The sequence below is a fragment of the Perissodus microlepis genome, chromosome 8 (genome assembly GCF_051167445.1).
Source record: "Perissodus microlepis isolate ML-2025 ecotype Zambia chromosome 8, ASM5116744v1, whole genome shotgun sequence".
NCBI lineage: Eukaryota > Metazoa > Chordata > Actinopteri > Cichliformes > Cichlidae > Perissodus > Perissodus microlepis.
The window spans coordinates 11116196-11143801 of record NC_140468.1 but is presented as its reverse complement, the minus strand read 5'-3'; the positions used below and the strand labels follow the sequence as shown (position 1 = coordinate 11143801).

General features: G+C 38.8%; 1 protein-coding gene across 2 annotated transcripts in view; it reads right to left on the bottom strand.

Annotated features, from left to right (window-relative positions):
* Positions 1–1139: 1139 nt before the first annotated feature.
* The window catches only part of chst15b (carbohydrate (N-acetylgalactosamine 4-sulfate 6-O) sulfotransferase 15b), a 39339-nt gene continuing 12872 nt past the window's right edge, over positions 1140–27606 (bottom strand). For both annotated transcript variants that reach the window (XM_084937477.1, XM_084937478.1), the window contains exons 2-8: positions 14224–14829; positions 12517–12856; positions 8645–8785; positions 5141–5297; positions 3750–3906; positions 2207–2354; positions 1140–1658 (exon numbers count right to left, since the gene is read on the bottom strand). In XM_084937477.1, the coding sequence (XP_084793603.1) occupies positions 1459–1658; positions 2207–2354; positions 3750–3906; positions 5141–5297; positions 8645–8785; positions 12517–12856; positions 14224–14664 (1584 nt within the window). In that variant the 5' untranslated portion in view covers positions 14665–14829 and the 3' untranslated portion in view covers positions 1140–1458. The remainder of the gene's footprint in view (positions 1659–2206; positions 2355–3749; positions 3907–5140; positions 5298–8644; positions 8786–12516; positions 12857–14223; positions 14830–27606) is intronic.

Here is a 27606-nt window from a genome sequence, read left to right as displayed (position 1 = left end):
CTGCTCACCTTGAAACCTCAGAACTTCTTTGTAAGTTTGAGTCATGCCACCTGCAGAAATACTCTGCTCACTCCGCAGTGGTTGGATGAGGTTGGAAGTGGAATGAGGAGCATTACAGAGCACTAATGGATAATTTTGTGGAGTGGTCTTGAAGAAATTGTCTTCTGGATGCAAATAAAGGACAGAGGACAGCTATCGAGCTTGTGGACCAGGATGCTGATGTGGCGGAGGAGTACCTGGACATCCATGTCAGCAGCAGGCTGAACCAATACAGAGGCTGTATGCCAAAAAGGTACGAACAGGCTCTGTTTTCTATAGGAGGAGATGATTTTTCAATGTGTACAGCAAAATGTTGGAGATTTTCTATCAGTCTGCTGTGATCAGTGTACTGTACTTTGCTGAGGTCTATTTGGGGAGCAGCATAGGAGGTAGTGACTCCAGCACTGGTTAACTAATGAGGTAGGCTGGTCTGTGACTGTACAGACCCAGCCCAGAAGCTGTGATGGAGAGGAGGTTACTGCACAAACTGTTATCCATTATAGATTATCCTGACCACTCTCTGCACCTCTTACCGTACAGGCAGCAGAGCACCTTCTCTAACAGACCGATTAAGCTCTGCTGCAACAAAAACAGATACAGGAAATCTTTCATAACAGATGGACTATTATGCATAATACAATATAACTATCTGGCAGGAAGTCATCTGCCAGATAATAAGTCCTTCAATTTAATTCAGAAACTATTTCTTTTAATTTCCTGTTAAAATCTCTGCTAACGTTTAACATGAGACAAACCATTGTCTTAAATTTTGAGGATAACATATATTCCATTTCACATCTGTGTTTTTAACCTTTTAGTCTTGAATGAGGCCAATTTTAAGATTGCAGTTACACCTTCTTCACAGTAGAGGGCGCTGTGGTTTCACTAATCCATTGTGCCCCTACAAGCTCGGTTCACTATGCCATATTTACAATCCTTCTGATAAAGGTACAATCAAAGTAATTTGTCTCTCTGAGTATAGCTATCTTGGAAGAAAAGGACCAAAACTAGTAGATCTCGTCTTTTCTCATCTCATCTTTCAGTCCTGTCGGACTTCTTCCTCTTTAAATTAATTAAACATAAAGAGACAACGTAATATCTTCAGTTTCACTATTTAATTTTTGTACATCTGGTTAAAAAACAACAACAACAACAATCAGGGCCAAGAACAACTCAACTCTCTCTCACACACTCTCACACAAAACCACCACACTTGCTTGTGCTATTTTTCTATCTTTGATTCATCTCTGCTTTTATAACTTAAAAAAATAATTTAAATAAAAAAACATAGATTTTATTGTTTTTTTTTTTTTTAATGGGCACTTGAGAGAGATGAAGTCCAAAGGGGCTGGTTGACACATCAGTGGTATTTTTTTTCTTTCTATTTCTAAAATAACAAGAGTTGTGATGTTGGGATGTTCAGAGTTTAGAGTTATTCTCCCAGAGGAAGGAGTCATTCTGCAGCACTTTGGCCAATTTTTCATTGAACGGTGTGTAGAAGTCCCGCAGGATGTCTTTAGTGATGGGCAGCATGGGTCCTAGGTTTTTGTCAGCTGGCCTCCTGGTGTTTGACGCCGGGCTTCTTGTGATTTCTGACTCAATTTCTTTTGTCAGCGGCCCTGTGAAAAACACAGAAACATTTCTTTCACACCCCCTCGTTCTGGTCCACTTATTTTGATTTTGACGCAGCACTAAACAAATGGAACAAAATAGTGAGAAAGGCAAAAGATTCTCTGGAAGGTAATCACACCTTAGATGGTGTTGGCAGCTCCTTGAAGAGCTAAGTCTGAGCTTTGGGGCAATTACACTGTGGGATAAACCAGTGAGTTAAGAGAAGGAAGCTTCCACAAAGCTGGAAGGGGCTGTTTTTGGCTGTCATATTCATACACTCAAACCTGTGTGCGTGTGGTAAACTGTTCACGATTACTCCTAAGCGGAGATTTTTATACTCCCGTATTCTGCATCGACAGATTTTAGTTATATTGTTGCATGCCATTTTAAAGTGACATTTGTTTGATCAGCACAGGTTTTAGGTCGGCGCATTCATTTTTCTAATAATCACAATTACCGCTACACTACATATCCATATTTGTATGTATCTAGGGCACTGTTTGGAACTGTACTGATCAGAGTCCCCATGACTACACTTACTCATTTGTTCACTTACCCAGGTTAAGGAACTCGAAGACTTGATGCATTGTGTATTTCCTGTTAGAGGCATGGTCTTCCAACCTTAGGACCAGAATTTGTTCCCTGCTGAAGATGGTCAGCCAGTCCATTAAGTACACAATGTATAAGCCAACTTGCAATCTGACCTGAGGGCACAGAAGAAGAAAGTCAACATGAGATAAGCAATTCCTATGCAAGGCACTTTTTCTTAGCAAAGTGGTGCATGCATCCTCTTCTTTAAGGAGATAAACAGGTGGAGGGAGGAAATTTTAACTGCTTTCTTTTTCGTCTTCTCCATGAATTCGGCTCGGTGATGCAAGATGCTGTGTAGGCATGTAAATGTGTAGTGTTTATTATTTGAAGTGATAGAGGGAGATAAGAAAGAGGGAAACCTGCATCATCATCACAACCAAACTAAATACTTTACGGCCAAACATTATATAGTATTTCAATTTAGTTTTGCATCATAATAAGGTGATTTCCCTCTTTTGTAAAAGTGCAAATTGAAATAATCTAAAGATTTAATAATCTTTAAATTATTTTCTGGTCAAAATAAGTATTTTAAAGATCCCAACTTGGGCTCTGGGAACACAGGATAGACGTTTCTTTTAATTTTCTGAGGTTTTATTTGAGACGTAGATTAAACCACTACACAATTCATCAACCCCAGAAATAAATGAGCACCCTGATCTTTTGTGAGATCTCATCAAAGCATTTGCTCGTAGCCTAACCCTTGTTGAAATTGATTTTTGGATTCCTTTGTGACAGTTCACTGCAGAACAGTAGGTGTGCACAAAATACCCTTTCATTTCGCCTTTTTAGCAAAAATTGAAAGGCCATTTAGAATCGATGATTACAAGCCAGCTCAGCAATTCCTTCTTTGTTAAATCAATTTGGTACAACAGTTTAGGTCAGTCGTGTTCTCATGCTGGGGTTTATTTGTTTTTTTTCTCTAAGACACTAATCCAAGCTCTAAAACCTTTATCAAGAAACCACAGGCATGAGAGTCTGCTGTAAGGACAGCTGTAATGCTTCTCACATGAGCTAATAACTCTTATAGATATTTGCGGATGAACAATTAGGTCATCGCTAGAGAGCAAACATGCTCATGAAGGGCCATAAAGACTGTTGGAGAACCTCTAAATACAAGGCAGCATAAAGGGAAAGCCAAAAGAGGACAATCCTCATCCCCATCTCACACAGTCTGCCTCAGGGTGCTATGAGAAAAGCTGACCTAACACCGGCCCGGGCACTGGCTGGCACTAATACGTGGTCCATGAGTAAGAAGCAAGTTCACAGGAAAACGAGCTTTTGTAGTACACAAAGAGGCTTGAGGTGTTGAACTGCTCAGTGGTCCCACAGTGCTGCCAATCCTTTCCATTAAGTCTGTCCTGCGAACTTTAGCGTTTGCTAATGAAGCACGGACTTCTCTCCATCTGTCTTTTCTTACTTTCTTCATTCCCACCAGCTAATAAACTGGTCACTAAGTGCCGCTTTTCAGCGGAGCTTTGAGACAAAAGCAGGAGGCGGGGAACACTCACTGGCATGGCGTTGTTGACGGTGGTGTTGTACACACAGGAGCGCATTGTGAACTCCGTAAGGCACCCCTCAAACAACTGCAGTGACTCTGACACCTTCTCGTGGAAATCCTCTGCAGACTTATTGGCACTACCAAAGTAAAGGTAGTCAGAGTACAGCCTGCAAGACAAGAGACAAATTTGAACATGGAAAAGACACCTCATTATGTTTCAGGTTTTTGTCTTCAAGCATTTACAAGCTGTAATATTACAGATATATTTCCTCTTCTCTGGTATTTTTAATATGTCTCCTAATTAAACTGCAGACAGTCATCATATTGGTCCAGCAAGGGGAATCCCCAGTGCCTCAGCCTCCTCTGACAGCAAATTCTTTTAGCTTGTTAAGCCAGCCAGATGTTTATTGATGCTGGCGCTGGTCTTGACTCTTATCTCTGTCATCTTAGTGCTTCCATTATACTTCTGTTGTTCTCTCTTAAAATGAAAAAAGATATTTCGATTTTAATTAAGCTGCCGGATTAAGTGACAATTAAATGAATCAAAATAATCATTTGGGGTTCAATTTACTAAAAATTGCTACTCTTGTTTGCTTTCAGCCAGCCCTTGTGAAAAATTTCTCTCTGTAATTAATTTGATCAGTCAGTAATGGGTTCCAGAATTGACAGGCCTTTACAGAGAAACCCAGATGTCCAAATTAGGACCTACAATTTGGTATTTTGTAGTTTCCAGTCAGTCTGTTAATGTTTTGTATTTAGGCTTTTTTTTAAGTCAACCAAAAATATTCACAGTGAACTCAACTCAGTTCTTAATGGTTGACTCTATGACTGAAAACATGTTTCTGCTGCCTCCTGTCAAATGAGAATGAAAGGGAATTGTGGCGACACTGATCCATATGAACTCTAAGTTGCAATTTAGTTTGAAATGTAAGATCGTATAGAGGAAATGCGGTACAGGGTGTAAACTGATCTCACCTAATAAAAATGACACAGCTAATCTAATTGAGCATGCAACTAATTTTTTCCTAGAATTGTTTTGGGGGAGAGGTTCCACGGGCCACGATTTGACAGACAAAAGCAATTACAGAGCATGCTTAGACATGCTCAGAAGTAAAAATCAACAGTAACAGCGTTAAGAACCCTTCCCACCCCCGTCTAAACAAATTATCACACAGGAATTCAGCTGTAAGGTCTCCACATGTCTGATAAAGGCATCATAATGATACTTTTGTGGCAGCCTGTCTGAGTAAAAGTCAACACATCTCTTGTGACAACAGGTCTTTTGTTTCTTATGAACCTGGAAAATGTCTGTCTGTGTCAGCAGTGTAAACACTTATGATAGGGGTGCAAAGACATGCACATCAGAACTAGATCTGCATCAGCAAAGCAGATTTCTCCCACCTTTCCACCGGATCCCTGAGCATGACAATGAAGTGGGAATCAGGCTGCAGGGCATGGATGAAGTCCTGGATAAGGAAGGGAGGCTCTCCCTTTGTTGTGTTGTCATAGAAATATACCCAAGCGTTGTTATCCCACATGGTGGATGCGCTGGCTTCTCCTGGAAAATACAGCCACAGTGCTTCAAGTAAAATTGTATTGTGCAGTCACAGACACTTTTAGTTTTTAGTGTAAGGCTCATTATTTGTGTTTTTTGTATATTTTTACCAAATATACGCAGTACAGGATCCCTGTTAAATTACATCAAATTACTGTTATATATGTTATCTTACACCTAATAATCTACAACAACATTAAAACATCATACTAATACACTTTTGTATTGTTATTTTAGCGTTACTGTTCTTATCACCATAAACATATTTTATTGTAAAATGTGATGTTGATTGATATTTAAAAAAAACAAACAGAATTTGGTATCTTGTTTGGCTTAAATGTAAACTGGCCAAATGTTATTAATCACTGAAAGTTGGGTTTTAGATGGTGGGCAATACAAAATAAACAGTTTGGTTATTAAGAAATAATGGGCATGTATTGGGAAAACCATTGTTGTTGTTGTTTTTGCAACTATTTTTAAGCCTATTTTCATTTTTCATTTCCGTTTTAGTTTGTCATTACCTGCAAATGATTGTCTGAGATTTAAATCGCACGTTGTTATGAAACTTGAAACATACAGCCTCTAAATTGAAGCTTGAAGTAAAACATGAAAGCAAAGGTCAATAAAATGAGATGTTCTAAAGCAAGTGCTCAATGGGAGAAAAAAGAAAGAAAAAAGACAAACAGCAAGAGCAGCTAAATAGTACAACGACTGCAGTCTTCAAATCCTTGTCCAAACTGGTGCTCACACCAAGTCAGAGGACATTGTTTCTCAAACAATTTAGGACCATAAACTTTATCAAGCCAAGCTGATAAATGATATCCTGGATTCATTAGACTGTCTGCGCCTTCATTATCCTCTTATCTGTGAAGCAAAGCTGTATTTGGAAGGAACACAACAGGAGCCTTATCTGCCTCCCTTCCTCAGAAAAAAGGGACGATAGCCAGGGCCTATTTTTTTGCGATGAAAACGGTGAGAGCGAAACAGGATCACTGTTAATGCTGTTAACACCTCAAATGATACACACTGTGATCAAGTCTATTTAAAGGTCTCTGTATCCATTAAAAGGGCTTATTTTGGTCCAGAAGGAGGGCCGTACAGGACAAACAAATGCAGGAGCCAGACTGGTCTCTCTGGTGTTACATAGTGGCTGGGTCTTGGCCGGGGGTTGAAAAGAATCAGAAGCCCAAGATCCTGGCCATAGGCCTGCACCGTGCTGGGCTCTCCCAGGGCATCGTGTGAATACTGAGTGGGGTTTTGCTCCCCCACACCTCTCTAACTAGGATTATTTATTTGAAATCGCAAACAAAACAGTGCAACATGCTAAGCTGCACCCAATGCAGCGAGCCAAGTGTGAAAAGCCTGTTGTTGAAAATTGAAATCAGTTTTTCTTTGCGACCGAGCAATTTCTTTGACACGGTGTTTAAGCGATGGAGGGGGAAAAAAGACAGAAACAGATAGTTGCAGAGGGGCTGGAGACAGGATATGCAGATAGAGGAAGGAGGTTTGTAAGACTTCACCACCCCACTGCGGGTATTATTGCTGTCCTGACACACACACACACACACATTCACACACACACGCACACAAAACAATGATTCCCTTATACAGCACTTCAGTGAAGTGGCTAAGTGAGGCAGAAGGAAGTCCAGTATTATTAAGCTGTTAGAGCCTCTCTTTAAGGCTGAGTCACTAGCTCTTTTAGAAATACCTTCCCTCACTGAAGTGAAAGTGGCTGCTACAGAGCAGCCCCGTGCTTCATCCTCACTACCTGCTGCTTTAATAGTAGTTTTGTAATATTGGACACAAGATTACAAGCGAAGTTTAAAGTGAGTGTCAGGTCACCCCAGGCCCAATGCTATTGGCTGCAGCCCGACGAGGGCACAGAATGCTGCTGGACCACATTCTATAGATGGATCACAACAGATACATGACCCGAGTAATTAATAAGATACTCAGTAGAGAGTGGGGAGCAATAGCTGTTCCCTGAAGCAGTGAAAGAAAACAGGAAGACAGAGGTTACACTCAACAGGAAATGTTTCCGCTTAGAAAACTACCAAGAGATGCGATTAGCAAGAAGTCAGGCAATGTTTTACACACTATCGCCTGTATCTTGTTGGCTTAGCTACCCAAAAACATGTTATTCTGACGATAATCAGTCTGTAATAGTTGGGTATTTTTTTGTGTGGGCAAATGCTGATATGCAGCTTCCTGTCATAATGTGCAACTCAAAGTTTGATTTACTGTGCTTGCATAGCACAAAAAGTGGAATATGATATTCAGTGTTTGCATTCTGCGCAATCTTAGTTCATATTAAATGCAAAATGTAGCTGGGTCACTTTGGAATATGAAGGTTTTGATGACAGTTAGATTTGAACTGGATCAAGGTATGATTCGTTTGAATTATACCTGCTCCTATCACCTCATATTACTCACGGTGTATTTATTCAAGAGACATTTCATTTGAGAGCATCAGTTCTTGTTTTCTTGTTCAAATATGGCAACAGTCCGCTTCAAAACTTTGCCTTTGGACTCAAATAAACCACATAGATTTGTTCCTCTACTGCGCAAAATTGTATGTCTGCCCTGAGACGGACTGCTGCCCGCACAGACATCTTGTCCTCTAACTGAACCTCTATATCGTTGCACTCAAGTCATTTCTGTTTGCTTGCAAAACTTCCACTTCTAAATCTCTGCTCCTGCTCCCAGCATTTTGCATAATGCGTGACAAACCAATTGCCAAGTGGTTAGTATCTATATCACATGGCTGCTAATCATCTGAGCAATGGGTACCAGGTTTTATGACCTTTCCCTGCTCTTTGGCAGTCCTTGTTAGATCCATTAAATTACTGCAATGGGACATAAACCAGGAAGGTAATGTTGCTCACATCCACTGGAGGCTGCTGTGCAGTAGGCATAGGGCAACTACAGTATATGTAGGTATTCAGTTGTGCTGACTGTTTAATTCTAAAGCTTATAATCTTCCATTGTATAACTTTTAAAGCCTTTGTTAGCAAGTTACAGTAGCACCAAGTAGAAACGACACAGAGTGAATTTTCAACCACCCGGAAATTAAACTAGATTTGGGCCAGATGGTGGATTTGAACCCAGGACCTTCTTACTGTAAAGACCACCATGCTGCCCAAAAATATTTTAAGTCTATTTTATAAATCTCGGTCCCAATATGTTACTAAGATGATAATTATCCGTGTTATCCACACTGGCTAACAACTAGTGGTGCAGAGCCCAGTTAGAAAATGCTTCAATAAATTTTAATTCAAAGTGTTGCAATAATATATGTTATAATAGTTTCATTTCTACAAATGGGAGCTGGCTGTCATCTCACTTACCTATGATCATATCAGATTGGCTGGATCTGCTGGTATTTGCTGTGAGGTTGCCCTGGATTTGGTAAGCAGCCTGATCGAACAAGTCCAAGTAGTCTTCCACTGGGTATCGATCATGGAAGCCCTCACTGAGACGAATGATACCTGACAGAGAAAAAGACGTTGACTTTAGGCAGGTATATTTTAGAATTTTTTGCTAAGTTATTACACTTAAAAAGCTTTTGGAGTGGATGCGTTGGCTTTAAACGGGATTCTAGAAGCAAAAGTGGGTGTGTTTTCAGTCCCGCCTTCTTGTTTCTCTACATGTGTTTCTGTGCTCAAACTAAAGGGGGTCATTAGGGCTTTGTTGTTGTCCTGACTGCAGGATGACCTAATAAAATCCAAGTAAAGATCCAATCCAAATTCAGCAGGGAGTACTGTCTCTGCTCACTTTCTTGTGTTTCCAATTAAAGGCCAATGTCAAGTTAATCCTTAAAATGCAGGACTAGCAAATGTGTTTTCCATCTTAGCTGCTGTGGTGTACATTATAATTATAATTTAGTAGGCTATCGTGGAGATACGGTTTAGGACTTGGGAGTATCCATGCAGCATAAGGATAGTGAGGTAACTCAGGCGCGCTGTTACTTTCAGCGATGCTTTGATGGTGTCCTATTAAAACACCTTTTCTTAGGAGGAAAAACATGATTAGAAAACTCAAGTAAACTCTCCAAACACCCAGTCAGCATCATTACTCATCCAGAACGGTCACACTTGTATGAGGTGTGATGGCTCTGGCGAGTCTTGCGTCAGTGCTTTTCTTTTTTTTCCCCGTCCCTGTGCTTTTTCATATGAATTAAGCATAGAGCAGTTTTCAAATAGGCTGTGTTTCTTGATGGGAACTGTACACAACAGACACATCTGCTTAAGATTCAAAATGCTCCTCCAAGAAAGTTATGTAGCACGGATCGCATCAAATCACCTTTTTACTGCATCGACCGAGCAGCGCCTCGAGGGGGATCGAAATAAATAAATACAAAACAAGACCATTTGAATTCTGAGAGCTCTCAAAGGATGTCTTAAGAGAAAAGTGCTGATTAGCAGCCCGAAGTTCATGACTAGAAGGAATAGAGAGAAAGAAAGTGACAGCAAAGATGAAAGCGCACCAAACGAGGGGGGACAGTAACTGAGGGGGACCTGTGTCCTTGGGATATAACTGCATTTGCTGCTATGCAACATCACAAGCAGCAGAAAACACGGAGCATGAGGCAGACAAATTAAGGCAAACAACTCATCCACAACCCACAGCTTTACGAGCTTCAAATAATTATCAACTCAAACTAAACCCAACACATTAAAATAAGTATTGCATGCAGACTGATCAATCCACCAATTAGGTTTTGTGAGTCTCGAAAGGATTAGGGGCATAGTCAGCAACTGGATAAACTTCAAAGGGATAGATTTGGCTGTGACACTTAAGCCTCTTTTGATATTTGTGGTGAGAATTTGGATGATTTTTTTTCCAAAGATTGTGGCCAATACTGTATGTAGTGCCCTTAACAAGGAGTACACCAAAGCCATGAGTGAAATTATTTATATCATTAAGTATCCTTTTAGACAGACAGCTGGAAAAATAAAATGTCAAATCAGTTGTTGTTGAGCAGAAGAATAGCCCCCATCCCCAGAAATCACGGTGAAAATTGAGCGCTCGTATTGCACTCGTGTTATAGCGTAGCTTCATTTACTAAAAGATAATTATAAAATAATCTGAGCACTGCATATACAAAATTCAGTATAAAGCTGTTGTGTTATTGACTTTTGATTTTGAAATCAGAACTGAAAACAGAGCCATCGGTCAAAAGGCAGATCGTTCCCCTACAGTTTAACTGCTGGGCTTTGTATTTCTTTATTTCAGGCACACATTAGTGAGACACACGCACTGACTCACTCGCTGATGTCCGCATCCTGGGCTGATGAAGGATTCCCATTATTCATGAGTCTTAATGACTCTTTCAGTATCAAAGGGAAACAAAAAAAACCTCATAGGTATGATGATCTGCTTGTTTAGAGACAACAATGCAAGAGAGAAAAAGAAATCTTGGCCTACTTAAGATTTTTACTACAAGCCTTATTATCAGCTAAATTTGTAATTAAAAATATTTCAGATGTAAGAGGAAATCGAGTAAAGCCTTCGTGGTGTCTAAAATCACTAAATCAAACCAAACAAGCGATTTAACATTCAACTTAAGGGTGTCCAGAGGGTTTTCTTCTCACATGAGGTGCATTCAGTCTCACTCCCGGGTCTTGCGTAGCTTTTAATCCCATCTGTGATGGTGTGGTGGTTCTTTTTACATCACAGATGCTCGTGGAGGAAGAACACCACAATGTCAGCCACACTGTTAGAACTGCCATACGACCCAGATGTCTGCTGCGAGGCGGCTCTTACTTCTTGACGCACAGGGTTTTCTCTTTGTTTGTGCAAATGACTTGTTCGAGTTACCACCTGTTCAAACGCCTTGAGTGCCAAAATTATAAGCCGGAATTTTGGCAGTAATTTGTGTGTGTCTAAACAAACAAGCCAATATATTAACAGATAGTGTTAAACTCTCCATGAAATTGGCCAGTATTTTCACTATTTATCCATTATTTATTCAATGTTCTATCCAATAAGAAGTAACAACTTTAATTGCCTTTATGCAACAGCTCTATCATAAAATGGAAAGATTTGTTGCGTAATTAAATAAACCTATAATTGCTCTGTTACTCTTTTCAAGGAGAGTATAAAATTCAAATTTATGCACAGTGGGAATAGCCCAAATGATGCACCTAGAAGCTGAGGGAAGCAAATTTCACGGTAGAGAGATGTGTCGCAAGGAGCGACTGCAACATTAACGTGCTAAACAAGTGCAAAATAACAGCATGCGTGGGTTCAGTGTGCCTGAAGAAGCTTCGGTTGTTTTTATGTTCCTTTCAAGTGCTTTCTACCACAGAGAAAAGTCTATGTCACAGATGACAGTAAAGTACAGATAATCTAGATCCTTCTGCGTATAGTTCTAGTCGAGCTGTTAATGAGCTTTGTTAGCACATAAGCTTAACCACACATACCAAGATGAGAAAGTTGCACTGGTATAAGTCTAATGAAGGTGTAAAAGTATGCAGGAGGGGAACAGGGAATGGTTATAATTCAAAATGCTGCATAAAGATTGTAAATATACAATTAGGGATGTTGATCTGGGTCAACTCTCAGGCAGAAAATTAGCAGTTTCTGTTAATTGTAATGCTTTTGTCTTGAGTATTAATTTCCCTGTAATTATACTGTAATTGCACTGGGAAAAGCTTATATAGCACCTCTCTTCTTAATTTTGAGCACTGAAAGCGCTTTCTACTATAAGTCTCATTCACCCAGTGACACACACATTCACTAAGAGCACTTTTATCTAACATTCACACAAACATCAGGGGCATCAGGGTTCAGTATCTTGCCCAAGGTTACTTGGGAATATAAAATATATTAATATAGATGCATAATATGCTGGACAGCCGGGGTAGAAATTGGTAGAAAACATGAGACAGCCAGAAACTGAACTATATGGATCAGAAATGTAAAAACAAATACATAAATGTGTATTTGTTTCAGAAAAGTCTCACTCTAACATTATTGTCAGTCAATACCGAAAGAACTCAAATTACCTACTAAAATATGCAGAAACTGTGCAATTCACACATCTAACAATATGATGATAGTTATAGACAATTTCAATATTATGTCACTTAGTGGTTTTGTGGGGTCCACTGAGGCTATTTCACTGCCAAAATAATGACAGTGACTTGAGCTTAGCATATGTCATGGTCCCAGGCTGGGCTCCCGTACCGCTCAAAATTACGTGTTCCTTACTTACCAAAACGTTTGCGGGTCCACCAGTGTGGCTCTTTGAAAGTTGTGAACTTCACATCCGGGTGCAGCTTTAGTCTATCATACAGGTCTGTTGTGCCGCACTTTGGCTGACCAATGATATAGAAATAAGGAAGGCACCGCATGCGGTAGATTTTCCTGTTGTGATGAAGCAAATGTTCATGGAAAGTGTTCCTCAAGTGCTGGAAAACTGTTCTGAAGCGCCGTGAATAGCGTCCATATAAGTTTGTCCTGTATGGGTCGGAAGTGATATTCCCAGTGTATTCCTCATACCAGCAGGGGTTCTTGACACCAGGCAGAAATTTGCGAGGGATAACAGAAAACATCTGTAAATGCAGAGAAAGCAGGTTGCATCAGTCTGTTAGGCCATTTAGACATTTCACGCAAAACTTTTTGTAAACTCTCAATTATCATCGCACGGTAGAAGATGAATATGTTTGGGGGTTTTTGTATAGCCTACAGACCATTATTTTTGGTAGGACTAGGCAAGCACTGTGTGCGTTCATGACAAGTTTGTGCAGCTAGAATGTGGTCTCTGGCAGATCAGACTTATAATAAATTGGAAACACAAGCAAGTTGCTTCATGCTAAATTTGTCGAGCAATGTTCCAATAAACACCAGCACACTCTTATCATATCTGTACTGCTGATGCTCAGCCACATAGTCCAGCCATTCATACCTTTTTCCGTGTCCTGGAGGCTTTTTTGCATTCAGTCTGGTCTTGAACAGTTAAAACGAACATTAGCTGAATTGTGTTTGAGGGACTGATTTGGCCAAAAGGGAACATTGCAAGTTGTGGCCATAAAAACAATCTAACTCAGATCCATTACCCACCCTCACACTCACAAAAAGAGCTTCAAATTCATTGTTGAGTAAGTGTGGAGGTGCAAACTCACAAAATGTTAACCTTCATTCTGGTAATTTTGTAACCAGATTAACTTCTAATCTCATCTCACACTTTCTGGTAGCACTACACATGAGCATGCATGCATTCATTCACATTGTTAAGATGTTATTTTTTTCTTTTTGTTGATGAAAGGCAGCAAATAATCACGTCACTATGACTTGCTTGCACTTTGTAAGACGTGGCTACTTTAAGGACAATTAATGCCGGATCCGTCCACAGATGCAGTATTGATTGTCCTGCAGCCACTCTCTCCAATTCATTAGGTTGTTCAATAAGAAATTAGTTATATTGCAAATAGCCCAAGCACAAGCCATTATCATTACGATTAGCAATTAATTGAACTAAGCTTTGAGGTGAGACGAACAGTAAGAAAGCCTCAAGGCCAACATGCTGAAGGACCTCGGGATGGCTTTGAGCTTAAGGGGACCTATGTAATTATCTGGTTTGGCATAAAGAGTTATAGAAGGATTTCAGTGCAGGTTTATCTCTTTATGAATTAAATTAGACACTGTAGCCAATGGGGAATTACACCAGAGTAGCTGTATTCAGCCCTGGGTAGACAGCATGTAGGCAGGAATGCTGATTTCAATCACCTTTTCAACACATTTAATTATAGCACAAGGCTCTTCAGGCTGATTAAAGGAGTAATATAAATAGTTATATAGTACTGAAGTATGAATTTAATCAGTTTTAAATAAATCAATTATGTGATAGTATTTGATATTCAAAGCCAAAGTCCATGCGTTAAATTGGAAAAAGAATATATAGAATAATTTGGATACTCACATGTGGCTCACTCTTAACCAGTGCTTTAAGCTCCGGAAGCTGTCTACTGCTCTGAAACTCCACCTTAGATGCAATGGATTTGACCACCATTTTAATATGTATGTAATCCTTGACCGAGGAGAGATTAAAGGTTAAAGGTCCTGGGCTGACCAGGCTGCTGAAGTGATAGGGAGAAGGGGTGAGGAGAAGGCCCTTTTTGTCCCCAGTCAGAATGTATGAAGCCGTGATGAGGAACATGACAGCTAGGCCAAACAGGAAGCTGTAGACACGGATCTTTCGGAACCACCCCAGGTTGCTCCATCGTCTTGGTAGATCCCGTTTTACCTCCAGAACTGCAAACAGGTTCATAGGTGTTTCATCCACCTGCAGGAGTAGCGGTCTCTTGCGGTAGTCCTCCACCGTGGAGCCCAGCAGGCTGTACTTGTAGTCCATCTGTGTCATGATGTCCACAGCCTGTGAGTCCCGGGCGTCCCAGCTCAAACACAGGGAGGTGTTATGGAGCAGGAGCCTTTCAGACAGGATGTTTTGAGATGGGTAAATAGCCAGTAGATGATATCCATAATGGGTTATGGAGAACAGCCCACCTCATCCACTGACTTCTGCTAACTAAATGGAGAGAGACAGAGAAAGAAAGAAAACTGAGTGAGATGACTAGGAGTCAACATTATCTCACTGTTTTCATTATCTCGCTGAAATACTGTAAAAGAGCAGAATTATTATAAAACAAAAAAAAACTCATTTAAACCTCTCTGATTGTGTGAAATTGTTATGTTGCTATATTGTAATTACCTGCTGTGAATATGAAGAAAATATAAAATTGCAGCAGCTCACAAAATGTCAACATTTCTACCTCAACAAAGCGGTATAATCATGAGAAAAATGTAACTAATTGGAATGACTTCTTAAACTTCCTGTTTCAATCAGACATTACAGCAGCACTCTACTCATTGTCCATCCTCCCATCCTTCCTGTGCATTGGAATCACAATATGGAAGAAACGATAAGGATGAGAGAGACATTCAGCCCAGAAACTATGAGGCTCTCACGGGGAGGGACATGGATATAAGAGATACGCAGCCGGGCCTGGACCACAGGAGGGATTATATTATCAGAAAATAGTATTCCTCACTGTGAAGTCACTTGGATCAACACTCACCTGCAGATAAAAAAGAACGCCAATGTCTGAAGGGTGAAAGAAATGTTGATCTTTAAAGATAATGCTCTCGCAGTACTACCTTCTGGTTTTATCCATGAGTTTTCTTTGTGTCTAAAGGTAAGCCATAATGATTTGCTCTGAACAAAATACAGCAGGATGACAAAAAGCATACTTTTTAAAAGGGTGAGCAGAATGATTTTATAGCTGAAGGCTTTGGAAATGTTTCCCATCTTCACACTTGGAGCTGCATATATATATATTATACCCATGCAGTTGAAGCTGATGTATGCCATACCTGCTCTTGCTCGCATACATCATAAGATAAGGGCACCGTGGAAGTGAGTCATTGCTCGTCCTCGCAGCTGCTGATATTGTCTACCCCCAGCTACCCATTGCAGCTCTGTATTCCAGCAGCTTGCAGGCAGAGCTGATAAGAAGACGGAGTGACTGCCTCCCTGCTCAAGCAATGTCATTTACCCCCCGCTGGGCCATCAGGTTCACCCCACAGCAACAGTCTTTCTAGGAAACAGGTGTCGAAATAACAAGCTCTGCTCTGAAAAGGCTCCTTTCCAACCTACAAGAAGTTGACCTGACAGTACCTTCAGTTTGAAAAAGAAAGACGCAAATGTAAAATATGTTTTTGCTTTACGCCAGCAGAATAATGGATCTTAATCGATAGCTTCTTCAGTTAAAGGATAGTACACTGTACTCACAGCACTAAAGTTAGGATGACATTTACAGAATTAGACCTAACAAGCCCACTGATTACTGTTGATGAGCATATCACTCTTCTGTATCACTCTTCTGTTCTGTTCCTTTATCAGTCAATGGGAGGTCATGGCAAAGACTACAAGGATGAAGGCAAAGAAAAATGGTGGATGAGGGTTACATATGAAGAGAGATCGAGACAGGTAAAACAGATGGATGGAAAATGCAAAGGCAAATAAGGGACGGTGTCATTGACACAACAATGTCACTCTCAAGGGAAGTTGCATCTAAATCAATCAGTCAGCTAGCTGTAGCAGTGGGTGACTGGCAGCTTGACAGATCTGCTATACTCATGAAGCAAATATGTTGTCCTGTCCATCAAGTATGATGAAATAGCTTAACTGGAACTGAAATATGTGTAGAGGGCAGTGGACAAAGAGAACACAAAGTTGCATCATCTACCTTTTTCAGCTGATAAACCTTCAAATCTGTAATAATTAAAGCGTGGATTTGAAGACTATCTGCACTGAAGGCCACCCATCACATTCATTTTTCCACCTTTAGCATCCTTAATGCCTCTGAACACTGCCTGTAAGAAAGTAGCTGAAAAGTTTGTTGCAACTAAGTTAAAGCATTAGTAATAATTCTTTCAATAATGTGTAATTAATCTATATTAAGCATTAATAAGGCAAATATTTTAAAAGAAAAAATCTCAAACTATTATCTGGCCACTAGCTATTCAGTTCAATTCTTCCTATTAAATTCAGTGTACTGATACTGTATTGCACCAACAACAAAAGTCAACCCAACAAATTTAAAGAGGAAACACAAAAATCTAGGTATAGTTTTACTGCTGATATAATCGGCTGACATCTATAAATAAGAGAAACACCCTTCAATCATCAATATTATTATGGGTGTTGACTTTGCTTAGTTTGTTCACCAGAAGGCGCTCACCAGCTTCCCTTGGCAGCATACATGTTTGAAATGCCACAGACACAACAACCAGCTGAGCAGAATCGCGTGAAGCATAAATAAAAAAAACTACAAATAAATATTATGGAAATCTGTTTATGTTTCATGTCTTTAAAAGAAGAAGAAAAATGGCATAAGAAATATTGGATTTTTTTTTTTTTAATTGACAAATATTGGTATCTGTCCTAAGAGTCCTATTGATCGGGCTCCAATGCCCTGCAGCTTGTGAGTAGTGAGAATAAACCTCTTTTGAAGAAAGAAATCTCATCTGTAAATATGTAAATTATGTATTTAGTCTTTACTCAAATGTAATGCAAATGACTGTATGTGTGTTTTTTAAAGATAAAACTTGATATCAGACTAGGCTGAGATGTTTTAGCTATGAATAAAAAACATTGTGTGCATCTATCTGAATAGAACAGATTTGAGTGCAATATAGTATAAAACCATTTGTGTGCATGTTCTAGTATAAAACCTGTTGAAAAGCTTTTTGTGCGTGCATCAGTACTTCATTTTCAGGTCTTTTTCAAACCACAGAATAATAAAACTGGATAAATTTGATAATACGATTTCTTGCTTTGTAAAATTATTAATGATCACTAAATGTTTAATAAATTATTATCGCACAATCAATACCACCAGTAGTTTCAGATTTTATTTGAAATTGGCACTGAGAAATGAAATATCACTCATGTAGGGAGACCGCAGGTCAGAAAACTGGTTTGGCTGGAGAGATCAAACACATAACCACACAGATAACTCAAATTCATAATAACTATAATTAACTTTGAATACATAAGCCTCAGTAGTAGTGGTGTAAGTGCTGCGCTGACGGCTCCTTCCCTGTGTGGTACAAATGGAATTGGCCACAGTCTTAATAACTCATGAAAGGGAGGCCTTTCCATACTATCTACCCTGTCATTTAGGGACATATCAGCACAGCCAATCAGGCTGATTTGTTTAAAGTCTGCTGTCTGCTTTCCTCCAAGCTTCCCATCCCGGCTCTGGAAAAAAACAGCCTTCCTCACACCAGCAGTTAATTGCTATTCTCTTTTGTACTTTCCCTTCTTTCACAAACAATTATTTTCTTTGTGTTTATTTCTGTCAATACAAAAATGTTTCTTTGTGTGAAAAGCCGCTGTGTGTAACTCATTTTTTGGCCAATCTGAATCTATTGTTGGCGATCACTATCACGCTATTGGCTGTAGCAAATCAAATTTAAACAGGCTATGCTACAGCTTTTCTAATGTTCTGAAGATGAAAATTTGCTTTCTTTGGCATTGATTTTGCACACACAAAAAAAAATGGAAAAGTGGTGACACAAAAGCAACATGTCCATGCGTTTTGGTCTCGTTCTTAGAGAAAGCGAATGACAAAAACACTCAACAGCCCTTTAACCATTCATTGCTCAAACCACAGCAAGGAATTGTTGTTATACCTGGCTGGAGAAACAGTCTGTGTAGCAGAGAGTGCACTGTCCTACTTCCTCAGCTCTCTGATATTTCAAATGGTGGAAATTAATTGCTGCCCTGCCGATGGGCCGTCTTTGTTTTGATTCAAAGCAAACCAGTAGTGCTTTCTCAGGCTACGGAGAACTCACAGGAAATGTTTAAAATACCATCGCTGTCTTCATTTTTGACTCATGGAGAAGATTAAAAGGTCTTGTTTCTACTGGGTTTAACACTAACCCATTTTCAGAGGAAATGCTTTCTCTTTGAAACATTGTGCAAGAAACTCTTGAAGATGTTCCGCAAGATAAGTTGGCCGAGTATATGTTTGTGTCCTCTTGTGTCTCCGGGCATTCTTAAAATGTCAGACTATCTTTTAATATTCAGTGCTGTTTACACTGCACGATAGCTAAAACTTCACTTATCTGGAGAAGCAACAGGCAGATTAGAAGTTGCACTCGTGGCTGGGATGCAGTGAAGCGAAATGCTATATGAGGTTTTGCACAGGGTCAGTTGATAAGCTCAGGCGAGCCCGATTCATATCACCAGAAAGACTCAATGAAAAATAGTTGAATCCTCAAGCATTTATTAGTCACCGGAAACCCAATCCATAATCAAGTGTTCAATCAGAAATGTGGGTGATAAAGGAATAAATCAAGATAGAAGGAAGAAAGCAAACATTTATATTCTCTTGTAGTGTTGGTCCTTATATAATCTCCCTATATAGTACCGCCTCTGCCAACAAGTCAAGTTGCACTTTACAGCCATGTAAATCCAAACATACATGTAAAGATGGCTTCAAAGACATGTAATACATGGGCACCGAATATTAGTTTTATGTGCACCAAAATCTAATCAGTTCAGTCCAAGTGAAAGGTTGTTGCAGATGTAAAGAACATTTAGAAGCTATCAACAATATCTCAAATTTATTAGAATGGATGGACTAATGAATGGATGGCAGAGTAATGTACAATCCCGAAACAATCCCAAAGACATAATGCCTCTAGCCATGGCCATCGACAGCATGGAGGTATAAAAATAGATGAACATAAGTGGAATATGACAATACCATAAAAATGAAATCTACTGCCAGCTTTCCTCTGCGGTGACAGAGCCAGAGAGCTCAATACCATTGCATTGCTCAAGGTGCAGAGAAAAATAAAACATGAAAACAGTATGACAGAGTGGACTGCAAACCCTGCAGTGGAGTCACTTGAGAGACCTTGAGAACAGAACAGCACATTCTGTCCAGAGAGTCCTTCTGGGCAGCTACCCAGAAGTGCTCTCAACAGGCTGATTCCAACTATCCATTGTTATAGTGAAGAAACGGTTTATCATTCAGGGATGATCCTGTCCACACACCATTATAAAGTCATTTCCCTTTTAGGACCACTTACAAACCCTCCAAAGAAAATAAGCAAAAAAACAGAAGAACAGAGGAGACAGCTAATGAGCCTACTTGCCTGCAGACTCCAGGCAACTTCCTGTTGTGGTGTTTTGTACAAAAACAGCTGATAAGTTGACTGTAAAAGCCAATAGAAGCTGAAAACGTGGATTTACTGTACGTTCACATCTGTGAAACCATCTGGTCCTTCTTACTGCCTCACCTCTCTTAACATTTCCAAGAGACAGGAAGTTGAATTTGGTTGAAGTCCACCAAAAACACAGGAAGTACTGGCAGGGGAAGAATGTGATAGAAGTAGTAAGATGGAAGAAGAAAGGAATTGTAGTTGCTGTGTCAGCTGAAAAAAAAAAAAAAAGTTTTTTCAACAAGGCCACTCACAATAATTAAAGTTCAGCATGAGGCCACTGCCAGGGTGGTACAGCCATTAAATGCTCTCTGACATGTGACACTGCGGCAAATGCTTGATTGGTCATATTGGGATTGTGATAAATAGCTGCTGATGACAATGACACTGCCTCCTTCTGTGCTGAGGCTTTTTTATTCTGCCAGGGTGATATAAAGGAACAGAAGCTCTCTTATAATAAATTATGCATATGTCCCATATTTAAATATTAATTTTCCATTAACATGTTGTCTATAAATCAATCTACAGATGAGTGTTTTAAAAAAAATAGCAAGGCTTCAAACCTGAAAATGTTGTGCAACATTTTGTTTTCCTGGTTTAACAACCTGCTTCTGCTAAATTGTGTGAGACTGTGGGTTACTGGAAGTAGGACAGTGTGGGTTTTTTCAAACTATACTAATATCCATTAAACCACTGATCTCATTCTCAGAAGCAGTGACATGATTTTCTTAATATGAACATGATGTTTCTTACTAATTTTTCTTAATAAGGTATTACAGTTATGTATTGACTCGAGCAGCTACAAACATTTCTCTTGCAATTAACTATCTCTTATAACAACATCTTTAAGTTATATTAGGTTTCCATAAACTTTGCTTTCCTATAATTCATCCACACATATATGTTGTATATAGAGTTGTTTACATAGGTATTTTTATAATGCCTGTGAAATGTATAATCTAGTACTTACTTACTGCGTGACTTACTTACTTACTTACTGACAATACTTTTTTTGTGTGTGACCTGTAGAGGTCCACAAATTTGGAATAAGCTTCAATGCATCTTAAAATTGTTAACATCATTTTCTGTTTTCAAACAAACTTTAATGCAGTACTTACTATCAAAATGTTTTTATTGCTTATAAATCCTGTATGGTAAGCATTTTTCTCAACCTGCAGTAGCTTTCTATATGAAGTTTATGCTATTATTTTCATGTGCTGATTATCTAGATATATTGGATTAGTGATATTTATATATTAGCATCCTTAGGGTAACGTTTTTGGTTAGTGATTTCTGTTATTGTAATGTGATGTATGCTAATGTATGTTAGGAGTAATATATGTATTTGGTGTATATTATCTGATGTTTCTTGTATGTATGTACAGAAATATTCACTCTTTCTGTACATACATTAAATTTACATAAGGGGATGTTTGCTTGTGCATAAAACATCTTGCATCGCGTATAAATATCTTCATTATCCATTATTTTATCTGTAATAAGATGTCCAAAATATTTGACTTTATTAGAGATAATAAGAATATTCTCTAACAATTTTAATTTTTGAAATGCTAGATGTTTGCAATCCTTGGTTCTCCAAGTCATGGGAGCGCTCTTACAGTCGTTATATCTGATGTCATGCTCGACACCAAAAGCAGAGCATATGTGAAGGAACTACTGGAGACCAGTACTGCTAGGACTATAAACCACGAGATCATCCACATATAATAATATGGTTCACTAGAATCCTACCAGTCGTACACCCAGTTTTAAAGGCTTTTAGCTTTTGTTTTTGGCAAATCAGCATCATTTAAAAAAACTTGCAACAAAACTCCAAATGAGGCTTGCAATGTTGGGTTGATGCACAAGTAAACCAGAACTCACTCATTGACTCGATTTTAACAATTTTCTATTGATTTACATGATCAAAACCTTTGGAGGCATTGATGAAACACATGAATATTGATGAATTCTTTCCTCAGACAACTTTGGCTTTAAAGCCAAACTGATTTAATTTAATCTAAAGCTTCTTTTAGTTGCTCCTTTATTCAAGAGGTGTGACATGTTTTTAACACCAGATCCCGTTCCGGATACAACACTCCAGGGATTTGTGCCACTTCTTGGGATCTTTTACTTGTTAGGAAAATTTGTAAACCACTACACTATGGAACTACCTAATATGCACATTTATGTATATTAAAAATTGGATTTATAATAGTATACATAAAATTAATACAAATAATTATTTTTTCTGTTTAGTTCTCCCTTCCAAATTTTTTTACTTGCAGTTACTAACCTGAGGCCATTAACTTACTAATACTTATCAGACATCTGTATGCACAAACACATGATAAAGATGAGAAGGAAAAATAAATGACATTACTTTCTGGTTTGTTGAGTATCCCTATGGCATTAAATGAAAGGAACGCCAAGCTCCAACACGTGAAAAATTTACTCGCTTGATGTTATTATGTATTAAACTCCTTATCAGATGTAATTACTCATTATTGAAGATATGTGGGTGTGCAGCCCCATGGACAAGGAGGGCTTGATCAGTGAAGTCTAAAAACAGACATCAACAAGAAGCACTCGGAAAGCTCAAACGTCCCCCAGGGCAGCTCACTCTCTGGATAGTATTTATGGTCAAGGGAATAGTATTATATTTTGTATGCAAACATTTTGATTTCTTTGTTATTTTTTAAATGTACTTTAAGAAGTTTGCATTGCAGTAAAAATCAAATAAACAAACATTATCTGGGACATTATCAATGGATAAGCTTATCCAGGGAAATGTCTAGGGGTTCCCAGGCCAGCCGATGCAGTTAGGTCCATACATTAGACACTGACACAAGTTTTGTTTTGTTACCTGTTTACTAAAACATATTCCAATTATAATTAGATAATGGACATGGGCATAATATGTAGCCTTTCAGCTTTCATTTGAGGGTATCAACATTCAAATTGGATAAAGGCTTTAGGAGTTTCAGCTCCTTAACATATGTCGCCCTCAGCTGTCTCCTTTCAATGTGGAGGAGCAGCGACTATACTCAGAGTTCTCTTGGGAGAAATTTACTTTGGACAAGTGAGGGAAGCAACTCATATAAGGTACCCCACAATTGCACCTATTACCATTTAGGAATTTGACTGATAATGGCACTAGAGACATTTTTAACCTACTTAGCTTAACAGTTTTGCACCCTATAGCTTTTGGATTTGACCTCACCATGGCTATGTCCACATATTTTCTATACAATCTGAGTAAACAACAGTAGAGCTAATATGCTGTTGAGTGTTAGAATCTGTAAAAACAGACGGTGAACCTTTTTACCCATATTAATATATTTTTCTAAAAACAACAATTTAAATGTAATAAATACTCATAACGTGGCAAAAAGAGAATTATTAGCTTTAACTTTGATGTGTTTATTTGAAAGCAACTGAAAAAGGCTGGTTAGTGCAAATAAAGTGAGAACCAAAGCTATCTACTGAACCATGAAATTAATCCTTAGTATAGTTTGGGATTACAAGACAACACTTGGAAAAGGGGATTGTAATATATTGCATGTCTACAGTGTGCCACAAAGATGTCTGATAATAGAGTGAGCAGGAGCACCCTGACCTGTCAAATATGTCACTCCTTCTCCAGCACCCCCAAAGGTCTGTGGCCCAGTTCAATCATGTAAATCGCAAGCACACATAAGAAAAACAAGGAGAAGATCTGTATTCACTGTGGCTTAGAGTGGATTCATTTGTCATATTAACCAAGGAGAAGTCATCCATCACATTCATCCGGATCACACACTCTGTGGCCCAAAAGATCAGAATCTAATCCCCAGGAAGTCAATCTGACCTCAGCCCGACCAATGAGCACACAGGGTCAAATTAACAAACACAACCATCAGCCGCTCTCACTCCCGAGGAGGGTGGTGAGAAACGTGGCCTCTGCCCTGCATTCATAACTGCTTCTCAGCTGGGATCTCAGACGGCTGGAGTCCCAGTTCAGCACTTTCCACCATCTTATCTTTTATTCATTATTTTAATTTCAGTGGCAGCACCTTCTGAGGTGAATAAGTGCTTATGATGGTGTCATTAAAAAGCAGAGAAAAACAATGGCTCCTATTTAAATTATTGATTGTGGTAATGGATATGCTGTGAAGAGCTGTTCTGGGCTCCAAACAGAACACAAATAATGAGGATAAACTAGGCCTGAAAATGATAACAGGGAAAGTGACAGGTCGTGTGTCTTATGATGGGAGTATACTTTACATCAAACCCAGAACAAGGGATGATGGTTTTATTTGAAGAGCTCTGTCTTTAACACAATAAACAATTAAGGTGTATGTGTGTGGATAAAATGGTGTTTCAAACTTGAGGGGCATATGCAAAACAGTGCAGCGTTAGCACAGCAGTTTCAAATGAATAATTTATCAGGATGAACTTCGATGTGATGTGTCTGTAACTTATTATCTAACTTTAGAAAATTTATACCCATGTGAGTAAAACTAATTCTGAAGAGATCCTTGTGTGCATTTCAGCATTTTCCCTGCTACTGTTCTTTTTCCCCTTTGTTTTAAGCTTTCTAATACTAATCCTCCAGTCAATTAAATTCAGTTTCTCTGTTCTCTTTTATCAAGTGTTTTATGTCTGTCTATGTTCCTTTATGTTGATTATTCTTCTTATTTTTGTGAAATATTAATCCGTCTTGCTGACAGATTTTGCGATAAAAGAGATCCAGAGATCTTGAATACAGCACTAACTTGTCAGTAAGTTGCATGTAATGGGGAAGAAGATGTCATGAAATACTAGTTTAATTCACAGTGACTGGCTTTTCTGTTTGTGGTGGTAGAGATGAGTTCAAAAGAGTACAAACCCACATAAACTATATTACTTATCCAATTCAATTTAACTCGATTTTAATTATATAGCACCAAATCTGCTTTATATTGTAAGGTAAAGACCCTGCAATAATCGAATTACCCCCCTTGAGCAAGCACTTGGTGACAGTGGGAAGTAAAAACTCCCTTTTAACTAGAAGAAACCTCCATCAAAAACATGCTCAGGGAGGGGCAGCCATCTGCCATGACTTCTAAATGCTGTAAAGTACAGAAGACCATTTTATACCACATGAGGTGCTCTTCTGTATCTTTTAATAGCAAAGAATTTGGGGACAAATAGCACATTTGAATCACTCATTTTGCAGCTGGACACCAAATTTACCTGATAATTATCCTTCTGCTCTGTAGCCTTGGTGATCTCAGCATAGCAACAATTAATTAGGTAGATCTTAACAGAGATGCTGTCAGAACCCATATTTGTGATACCTTAAAGTACCGTAATTCTGACCACAAAATATTTTCTGTCTATCATAGGTACTGTAAGCAGAACGGGGTAGTATATGGCTACAAGTATTGTGTTGTATCTTTACATGCTGAAGGATGACCACAGGCACAGGGAAAGTTCATAGTATAAAAGATGGACATAGCTACTGTGACGTCAGCCACTGGTTTCCAAAGTCTCATTTCGAGGTCTTGAGAGGCTAAAGCTGTCTGCCAGTACAAATACAGTAACTTGAACCTGAACTCCAATGCATAGATAATGAAGGCATTAAGGCGCAGGGGGATAACTTATTTCCTAAAGGCAGTATGTAAACAATGCTATCATGCTTTTCAAATCAAGGGAGGAAATACTTCCAATTTAGGAAAGCACCAGAAAGTCCAGCATCCAAATCTGTTTGGATTTAAATGGTAAAAACTAATAATTAAAAAGGTGAATGTGCTTCAATTCAACAACTTCATCCAATATTAGTCTGAATGTGTTATCTTTTGAGACAGCTGACATTGCTGTTACAAAATCCCCCACGTTCCATAGGCTAAAATGTTTGCAGTGGTTAATGCTATGCGGTGCACGTTTAAGTAGGCAGGATAATCATTTTCTTTTGCTATCAAACTGGGTGTCAAGTTGGGTATTGTGACATCCCTTCTTCTCACGTTGTTTAAAATGAAGGCAAAAGGAATGTGCAGTGTTGTTTTTAGATTATAAGGTGGATGTTACACCTGGGTGGACTGCTCAAGTGAACTCTGTGTGCCTGTTTGAATAACACTGAGTGTAATGAGAGTAGCTGTTAGTGGAGGCTTACGTCTGGAATTTATAATTGCCAGCGATGCACGTTGAATATGCAAGCCATAAACATGTATAGGATATTGTGCACCATCAAAATCTGAGCAAACCACCTGTTTTCTTGGAAGGTAGAGTTTAAAAATGAACAGATAATTGTCGAAATTAGCTAGTTTCGGTTATTTATAATTTTCAGCCATTGTAGCAGCTGTAAATGTACCTATCTGTTAATTGATCCCAATATCAAAGTCATCGTCCCCAGTGAGTGAATCCCACCGTCTTTGGTGACACAACAGCACATTGCCATTGCAATTTTAAAGTAAAGTTTTTGTGCTGATATTATTGTCGATTTTTATGTGTATTATACTGTCTGGTAAGGTGTAGATGATTAAAATAGCAAGAAGTTGAAAATGCAAGCCACAAACATCTATAACATATCGGACAACATCAGAATCCCAACAACGCACCTGTTTTCTTATAAGTTAGGTTTAAAAAAAGACTACTCACAAACAATGCAAGATAGACATAGAAAGTTTCAAACTTGCAATAACACTTTTGTAAAAACTTCAAAGATCTGTACAAGAGACAACACTACAAACAACTACAAGATGCTAGAACATGTCCCTTTTACCTAATCTGACCTCTTCTTTCAGACATCCAACTTTTCATTTGTTCAACAATCCACCAACACCTGGCCCTACTCGCGCTTTATGAGACCTGACAGGCAAACTCTCTACACGTGGACCAAAGTTCATTCCACTGTTAACCTCCATTCTGACAAGAAACAGACAGAACAGAGGAAAAGGAGTTGGTAATTAATCCAATGGGAATGTTTACCATTTCCAGTGGAATGCCTCTCAACCCACAGAGCGGCATAAAAGATTTTGATCCCTACAGGCTCGCAGAAAAATTCAGGGGAAACTATATTCAGTCAATAACACTTGTATTAAAAAAGAAAACATATGCTGTGGTTAAGACTGTCAAGACTAAATTTAGATGTAAAACAATACTGCAGTTGTATTTTTCCATGCTCAGTGTCTTACCCAGTGACCCTCTTAACAAACACATCTGTAAATGCTATTTTATACTTTGGAATCACGCTACACTTCAAAAGGGTGAACCACTACTAAAATACGACTTTATGGAGCAGCTGCGCATGCATAAATATATTTAAGGTTTGGTTTACACTCAGTGGAACTTGGTGAGAGTCCAGGTTGAGAAATTAAAGGACCTATGCGAAAATTTTCATCATGTTTTCTTCCCCAAAACAAGGCATGAGCGTTGAATGTTTTTAGAGAGCAATTCCAAACTATTGTAGTCTTTGACTGGAGCTGAAACGAATAAAGTGTTGGACAGATAATTATCTAAATTAGATTCGATCTCATTCAAAGTGTATTTTGTTGTTTGTTTATGCAGTAGTGTCACTTGAGCACCACGGGGAATGGGTTTTACA